Genomic DNA, 9,419 nt, shown 5'->3' with positions numbered 1-9,419 from the left:
AAAACAGACCTTTCTCTAAAGACATACAAATGGCCAGTAAGTACAGAAAAGATGCTCAACATCATCAGTCATTAAGGAAATACAAATCAAAACCACAATGAGATACCTCTTCACACACCCTAGGATGATTAGAATAAAAAAACAGGGTAACAAGTGTTGCCAAGGATGTGGAGAAACTGGAATCCTTGAATCCTGCTGGTGGGAATGTAAAATAGTATAGGCATTTTTTTGGGAAATAGTTTAGAAATAAAGTTTGGAAACCTGACAGTTTCTCAAAGGAGTTATTGTATTATCCAACAATTCTTTTAGGTATATACCCCCCAAAACTAAAAACGTACATCCACATGAAAAACTTACATAGGAATGTCCATGGCAGCATTATTTATAATAGCCAAAAAGCAGAAACAACCCAAATGTCCATCAACTGAAGAATGGATAAACAAAATGTGGTGTATCCACACAATGGAATATTATTCAACCACATAAAGAATGCTGATACATGCATAATGCAATATATGTTAAGAAAGAAAAAAAGAAGAAGAATGTAGCAGGAGGGGAAGAATGAAGGGGGGGAAATCGGAGGGGGAGAGGAACCATGAGAGACGATGGACTCTGAGAAACAAACTGAGGGTTCTAGAGGGGAGGGGGGTGGGAGGATGGGTTGGCCTGGTGATGGGTATTGAGGAGGGCACGTTCTGCATGGAGCACTGGGTGTTATGCACAAACAATGAATCATGGAACACTATATCTAAAACTAATGATGTAATGTATGGGGATTAACATAACAATAAAAAAATTAAAAAAAAAAAAGAATGCTGATACATGCTACAGTATCAACCTCAAAAATATTATACTAAGTGAAAGAAGTCAGACACAAATGGTCACATATTGTATGATTCCATTTTTATGAAATATTCAGAATAGGCAAATCCATAGAGACAGAAAATAAACTGATGGTTGCCTAGGGCTGGGGTGAAGGGAAAATGGGAGGTGACTGCTAATGGATGTAGAGTTTCTTTTGGGGGGGATGAAAATGTGCTGGAATGAGAGTGGTAATGGTTGCACAACTCTAAATATATTAAAAGCCGATGAATTATATACTTTAAAAGAGTGAACTTTATGGTATGTGAATTTCAATTTTTTTAAAAAAAGGCCCTCCTTAGAAAATTGATTTCCTCACTTCTATTTCAGACCACCTACTGGTTCATGAAAATAGAAAACTTTGCAATGATACTTGACATTTATAATCCATGGTAACAAATACTACAATAAAATTTCTCTTTAACCAAATTATTCTACATGTCAGCTGATGGTCCACTTGTATTTAGTTTGCCTCTAAACAAAATCTGAAAATTCCTCTGAGTTCATGATGTATTTATAGTCCTTTTTTAAATTTATATTTTTCTTAAGTAACTAACGCTAAACAAATGTCATTTTAGAAATTTTAGTTATTCTGTCATCAAGAAACAGGTCAAAGTACTGCTCTTCCAATGACATTAGCACAGCCATCTTCAAGAAGTACTTTAAAATTTAATTCCTTTTTCATAAGACAATAAAAAGGCTAAGCGAGAAATAATTTTTCAGTATCAGTATTGCAATGTAATATGTATAACCAGATGCTTTAAGCCATGTAACAAATGCTGACTTTCTTTCTCCTGGAATATAAATAGGATGATTCCAGGCTTACTCTCTTCAGTAACAAGAATTTAAGTGAAATTTTTTCAAAGCTCTACAAAAAACAAAAAAAATACTCTTTATTGTCACCTTCTGTAATATTGTTTTGCATTCTGGTTTTTGGTATCAGAAGACTGTAACTTTGTGTTAGCACTATAATCCACAATAAATTCTCTGTAAGCTTTGAAAGAGAATATTAATTCTACTCTGATATCACTGGGTAGTACCATACTGTACATAGATCTATATAAGTTAAACAGGAATGATCCTTCTAAAAATGCTAAGTATGAGGAAGAGGGCTTAATTACTTAAGAAGTAAAGATCAAGGACTGCCATGATCAAGCTACACACTGAAAAAGCATCAACAGATTACAAGAGGGCAACATGATTTTCATTTTTAAGTTCAATGAAAATTGCATATGTTCAGTTTTTACTCTTAAACACAGTGGCTTATAGAATACCAGGGCTGCCAGCCCCAACAAAGACAGGAACACAGAAAGGATGACCTTATCCAACTTCAGTATTATTTTTGTACTTAGGTGTATAAAATCCATCCACTGCTTCAGCAACCTTAGGAGGGAGCAAGCCTAAGTGTTGAAAACATTTACACCTTTTGATTAAATTATACTATTATCTTATAAAAATATGAGGTTCAACATTTGTTTCCTTAAAAACAGAGCACTAAACAGTTTCCAATAAAGTAACCTAGCTGATAGCTAAAATGTATACAGAATCCTTAAGACTGTAACACGGCAAGGAGTTCTTTTGCATTATGTGTATTCAAATGATGGTGGTGTAATTCAAACTGAACATCTTGATAAAACAAGAAATGGGAGAAATAAAAATTGATTTCTGAACCAAGTGTGCACCACCTTCCTAGACTGACTAACTGGGAAATACAGGTAAGGTAAGGAGATATGCCCCATGTGAAGACAACTGCCTATCAGAATTCAAAAGAAGAGTTAGAGCACAAACTCTTTTTTTTTGTTTGTTTTTCAAACACATAGGCCTCAAAAAACTGTTCCACCAGTTATTTTTTATATAGCATATCTTTTCTAAATAATTCTCACTTTTCATTCCAGAAAATGTTAAGAAACCATTTGCAAGAACTCACAACATGCAAACATGTTTCTCTAAGGCCATGAGCTGGTTTGCTAAGTTGCATTGTTTTATTCAAGTAAAAAGTCCTTCTAGAATAAGGGGTCTGTAGAGGAAACCAATCACCTTCAATACTCGGGCCTGCACACTTGTTAGGATCTCTTATCACTCTGAAAGCCAAAAGGTAGAATGCTCATTTGAACATTAGCAAAATGGACTCTATTTACATTTTTTAAAAAATCTAATGCATGTTAAATTTTTCTGGCAATTCTTTTTGTATGTTACAAAACAAAAAAGCAAAAGCTTAGAATAAGAACGCTTTTTTCTTAGAAAGGTCAAACAGATACTTCTTGACATCATATCCTTTACACAATGGCATACTGTTCATATAAAAGGTCTCTTATCCTATAAAAATCTTGACAAAGGCAGCCTTCTAATCCAATGCGTCCAGTTTCCGTCTAGAAAGTAAAAGTAAAAAAAAATCTTTAGTACATTTCCTGTTCATTAATATGCAGACATAATAAACAAGATATATTAACTAGGTTATTTGGTGATTGGTCTGGAAATGGGTTGCTCTGCACAGAATATGGATATAACATTCAAATCATGAATTTTACGACACGTAAATATCAGGATTCAAATAATAAAATTTTACAATAAAATTATACATCATTTCTTTGAGAGTCACTTTTATAAGCCTTTAAGTTCATCATTACGAATATAAATTATGGTCTTCAGTTTGTGAAATTACCAATCAAGAATTACAGAATTCAAAATGGCATTGCATCAGAAGGAAGTATTTATTCAATTCATCCCTTATTAAAAACATACTTACTCTACGGACTGCTACTTGGTTGTTGCAAACAAGTACACCTCCTACAAATTCAGCTTGAATCCCCTCCCGTAAGAGAACTTGTTTGAAGTCTGACAGTCTTGGTTCATTCATAAAAACTGACTGATGTCCAGGAACCTTAGAAAAGGTTAAAGGGGAAAGAATAACTTCAGATAAAACACCAGACACACAGTTGTACTGAATAAAGTCAAGTAACACATGATCTCTAAGATACTTTCTATCATTCCCTGAAGACCTCTGACAGATCGTATCAAGGCTGTAAATCACATTCCAAGTTGTTATTCTGAATTTTACCTCCTATTTAACATCACAAAGCCCTTCACATTTTCTGAATGTTTCCCAATTTTATTAGTCATGCCTCACAGTAACAGAGAGACATTTGGTGATGTTATGCTCTTCACTCACCCACTTGCCTGAGGGGGTCAAGGAGAGTGCCAGTAGGCAGAACTGAACCAAAAAATTCATTTTCTAGTCCTTCACTTAGTTCTGAGGGGAGTTCACCCCTGATCCCACTTTCACCTTCCCTTCTCCCTGAGAGTAAATGCAATGGACGCCAAGGATTTTAGAATCAGAAAAACAAGCGGTTCAACCTATTGCTGCTACCTGGAAATTACCTTGAAGAGCACTAGCTTTAGCACAGAGGGGAAAAAAAGATTCTTATTCCTCCCCCAATCTCAAGAGTATTACTAGAAGGGAATCCAGTGACAGCAGCTGTCTCTCTACTCCTGCTGCACAGAAAGGCTAGAGTCCCCGACATGCACGCAGGACTCTTATCACACAGTTTTAACACTGTCATTGTAAGTTAATTACCTGAAATCTTTGCTAACTAGAGTATCTCCTGAGAACATGTAAATACTATATTAAAATTATATCTACGCTTAATAAAAGATTTCTAACTGTATCAAAACCAAAAGTGATTTCAGCTGAATTGACAACATACAAAAATGGAGTACAAGAGTTTCAGTCTTAGAAAACTATAAATCTCCTGACTGGAAGCAGGTATAGGATATAATCCTCACAATCAAAATTTAAATACTGAAAAAATAAATTACAAAACAATAATGTATCTTATAATATTTGCTAAACGTTTCCTTTAAATTATCATTCCCTTGCCGTCGGGATATATACACATGCTGGTGTGTGCACACACACAACCGTATCTTAAGTAATCTTTTTCTAGAACTCCAAAATCAGCCTACACAGGACACATATTTTAAAGAGTTAAAAACATAAAAGAAAAATCCAGAGGCATGTGCTTTTTTACCTCGTGGGGGGGTAAGGGCTCCAAGGTCGGAATGATCTCGCTTTCTTCACCTGTCTCTTTCTCATCATCCCCAAACAGACTCTTCATGGCCTTCTGTTGTGCTATAACACTGGAATCCGAAGGAGCGTCCACTTGCATTTCTGAGTCTTCTCCATCATCCTTCAGTTCTCCTTCTTCTAAAATAACTCCTGTGTCCACTTTGGAAACTCTCATGTCCAAGACACCATCTATCCAAGCTAATTCGGCATCTTTTGCCTTACAAAACTGAAGGGAGCTGACAAGTGAATCTTTCAATCTCACCTAGAGAGGGAGAGAGACAAAACCCAGAGTATAAATTAACAACAAAATATAACCAGTTATTATTATTTCCTAACTCTGGTAATGTGTATTAAGATTCGAAAATCTTTCACTCATCTGATCTTCACCATGACTGGTAATGACCTAGTGACCTGTGAGATCATTAGGACCGCTGTCTACTCTCCAAAAGGTTTTTAACCCTTGGCTGCACACTGGGATCACATGGCAATTTCTTAAAATACATGTTAATGCCAGGGTCCCACCTTCAGTGACTCTAACACAACTGGTGAGACTAAATCCAAAGCACTGAGTCCCCCCATCACCCCCAAAGTTCCCCAGATGGCTCTCATGTGCAGCCAAGGTTGAGAACCACTGATAAGCCTCATCCTCTAGTCGTTGCTGCTCTTCAGGAGTACTGAATTACTTACTGTTTCCTTCATTACCATGAATTTCACACATCCATATTCTTGGAATGCTGCTTCCTCTTTTCTGCCCAGAATAACTTTGCTGCCTGGTGAATTCCAACCCATTTTTTCCAAACAAATCTAGACATCGCTCCTGCTTTAACTGACACCATCTCCCCCCTTCCAGATAAAATCTATTCTCTCCTCTGTGCTATTTCTACTTTTTATACCTGCTTCCATTTTTTTCAATTAGGAATAGACCCTTGACATCAGTGCATTTTTATAAAACTTCTGAATTCTTGACTAGTCCCCATTCCTCTCACCTTTACACACTTGCAAATGTTGTTCCCTCTGCCCTGGAATACCCTTCCCCCAAACACACACACTCTATACCACCCTGATGATCCATCTAAACATGTTAGGATTCAGATTAGTTATCACTTCCTCTGGGAAATCTTTTCTAAACCTCCACATCTGGGTTGGGGTCTCACAACATCCTGCACTTTCTCTATCAGAGATAATAACAATGTGAGAAATGCTCTTTCCTTGTTATAAGCCCCACAGACCATAAGATCTACTAAGACAAGGGGACGATGTCTGTCTCATTCACCACTGTATTCCTAATCTACTGTCCTCATCTGCAACAAAAGTATTTATTTCTGTATGGCCCAAATGCCAGCACACTCACCTGGTAGATGTGAGTTTCACTAGTGGCATCAACCGTTTCGTGTAGCTTTGGCATGTACACCTTAATATCTTTCCCACCAAACGCACGGCAGCACTCTGCAAGATCCTGACTGGCCTCTGGTGGTCCATGGACAATGATCAGCTGTCGTGGTTTCATCTGATTAATGATCTTTTTAATGGAATCTCCATCAGAGCGTCCTTCATAGTCTATGTAAGTAACCCTGGCTCTGTAATTAGGATTATTCAAGCTTACTTTTCGGATAAGTTAACTCCAAAACTATGTTATTGATGGCTTTTATCATCAGGAAAGAAATGTATACAATATATAAAATGAGGATTCGAGGAATACACATGTTATATTGTTAATATGTATTTGAACGGGAAGGATTATGGATTATTCAATAGGTATTATTAGAAAAAAATAACTCACATATTATATAAAGAAAAATAAAACTGGATCCTGATCTAATGCCACATACAACAGCAGGTTGAGTTGGAAGCCATAAAAGAGAAATGTGAAGATTTAAATTTAATAGAATAAAATGTACGAATTATGTTTGTGACCATGGACAAGGAGGGACTTCCTTATATATAATCCCAAAAACCATAATGGAAAATATTATTTCATTACATCAAAATTAAAGATTTTTTTTAAACAAAGTAGACCATGGACAATTCTTATAAACAAGTAACAGAATGGGAGAGGATATTTGCATTGTCTGAAACCAACCAGGGCTAATATCCAAAATATACAATGAACCCCTGCAAATCAGTAACAAAAAGGCAGCAACCGCTAGAGAAAAATGTACGAAGGCCACGCACATGGACTTCACAGAAAACAAAAAAGGTAACATGCATTTGAAGAAGATAAACTAATAACCACAGTAAGGCAAATTTAAACAGTAGTGATACGTTACTCTATACCTACTAGGCTGGAAGACGTTAAGAGTTAGATAATGCCAAATGTTGGTAGGGAAGCAGGAATGATAGGGAAACAGGATGATTCTGCTAGCAAAAATATAAATTGATATACAGCCATTCTAGAGAGAATTTTGTGATACTGTTAATATGCATTATTTAGATATCAGCTGTACCCCAAAATATATACTAAACGATAGCACTAGACAAACCACTTTGCTCTCTAATGACTTAAAAAAAATTCCAGAATGATGATTTACTGGCGTTATTAACTGTACCGAAAGAAAAAAGGTTTATTTACTACTTCAGGTTATAGTAACATTTTTAAGACATTAGGGCCCTAGAGATGTTTAAGTCAAGGAGTATGTTTATAAAACACTTAGAAAAATTAAACTTGTGAACTGCACAAGTTCACGTGCTACTGGACTTACTAAAAAGGCCAGAATGTTTCTTCGTATAAATGTGCAATTTAATGTTTAAACCCCACCTCACCATCAACTCAATCACACTGGCATTTAAATACCATTAATGAAAACAAAATGCCACCACACTTCACAGGTCTTTGCATTGAAAAAGAAATTAAATTTTAAAAGTACAAACTTACTAGAGGATATTCAGAAATTTCACTTTTGAAACAATGTAAATTATATAATTCAAGTTCTTAAAATTTTATCTTATAATCTAGTTTCAAAAATGCAACAAAAAGCACTTACTTTATTTCAATAGACTCTGTCGTAGAAATACACTTGGTAGGAACGTCAGATAAATCCTGATCCATGGGTTCATCTCCATTTGTCAAGCCAGATTCTAATTTGCTTTTCTCTTCTTCAGTTGCCTGAAGTTCTGGCACTAAGAAATCCTCCGGTCTAAATGATAAGTCTCTAATTAGAAGCAGTAACGAGCAAGCTAATATTATGTAATATATGTAACTAGTAGATGGCACAAGTTTTAGACTCCTCACATATCTCAGATTTGAATACACAAGTGATGCAAAGCTAATGCAACTTTATAATATCAATTACCAAATGACTGCATATATTCTGTTCTTCCTGACCACTGAGGAATGCTCTTTAAAACACGCCATGTGGGCTAGTAAAGAGGCCTACACCATTAGAAGATCTTCATGGCTATCATAAATACTGTTACAACCTGGCCTTGCATTTGTTTCAATCATTCTTTCTCTCAGTTTCTGTGGTTTCTCTTGCCAACTCCCAATTCTTATAAATCTCAGACCTCTTTTGATTTCCTTAAGAGCCCCAGTTATTCCAAAGAAATAGAAAGCAAGCATATGACTCTCCATTGGCACATCACCAAGACTGAGATACAAAATCATGAGCTCCCTCAAAAGCCTTCGCTTTTATTTCAACAAATTATGAATGCATCTATCTCCCCATTTTTACTTCCAGTATCAGAGAGAGTTGTATGTTAAAATTAAAAAACAGGGCGCCTGGGTGGCTCAGTCATTAAGCATCTGCCTTTGGCTCAGGTCATGAAACCAGGGTCCTGGGATCGAGCCCCGCATCAGGCTCCCTGCTCCACGGGAAGCCTGCTTCTCCCTCTCCCACTCCCCCTGCTTATATTGCCTCTCTTGCTGTGTCCCTCTCTGTCAAATAAATAAATAAAATCTTTTAAGAAATAAATTAAAAAAACAGGGGCGCCTGGGTGGCTCAGTTGGTTGAACAACTGACTACTAGTTTTGGCTCAGGTCAGGATCTCAGGGTTGTGAGATCAAGCCCAGCGTTGGGCCCCCATGCTCAGCACCAAGTCTGCTTCAGATCCTCTCTCTCCCTCTGCCCCTCCCCACTCTCCACACTCTAAAATAAATAAATAAATCTTTAAAAAAAAAAAAATTAAAAAACAAACTTAAAAATATTCTCTCTCACCTCCTGTATTTGTCTACGCCCCACCCCAAATGCACTCACACTCCTCTCTGGGAATGCAGGCCTCTGTTAGCCAACACCTAGATTGCTATGGTAGCTTCTCAGACCCTGGAACCCAACTTCTCCATCTGTAATCCACATAATTGCAATAGCAGTAGCAACCACTTAAAGTGCATTTACTAGGAGCTGTGAGCCACAAGTCAGATTCTATGCTAAGGGCCTTAAAAACACAACCTCATTTAATTCTTATCCCCACTTTTCAGATAAGGAAATTGAAGCAAAAGAACACTTGTCCATATGCTCAACAGATTGGACACTAATTAAGGGGAATGGTAAATAAACTC

General features: G+C 36.6%; 1 protein-coding gene across 5 annotated transcripts in view; it reads right to left on the bottom strand.

The window, feature by feature from the left end:
- Positions 1-936: 936 nt before the first annotated feature.
- The window catches only part of CPSF2 (cleavage and polyadenylation specific factor 2), a 32,855-nt gene continuing 24,372 nt past the window's right edge, over positions 937-9,419 (bottom strand). For all 5 annotated transcript variants that reach the window (XM_032405810.1, XM_032405808.1, XM_032405811.1 and 2 more), the window contains 5 exons: positions 7,909-8,061; positions 6,279-6,504; positions 4,890-5,189; positions 3,608-3,742; positions 937-3,230 (listed from right to left, as the gene is read on the bottom strand). In XM_032405810.1, coding sequence (XP_032261701.1) covers positions 3,138-3,230; positions 3,608-3,742; positions 4,890-5,189; positions 6,279-6,504; positions 7,909-8,061 — 907 coding nt within the window. In that variant the 3' untranslated portion in view covers positions 937-3,137. The remainder of the gene's footprint in view (positions 3,231-3,607; positions 3,743-4,889; positions 5,190-6,278; positions 6,505-7,908; positions 8,062-9,419) is intronic.

This window comes from Phoca vitulina, unplaced genomic scaffold (assembly GCF_004348235.1).
Source record: "Phoca vitulina isolate PV1807 unplaced genomic scaffold, GSC_HSeal_1.0 scaffold7, whole genome shotgun sequence".
NCBI lineage: Eukaryota > Metazoa > Chordata > Mammalia > Carnivora > Phocidae > Phoca > Phoca vitulina.
Note: the sequence above shows the minus strand (reverse complement) of the source record. Positions and strands in the feature narration are given on the sequence as shown.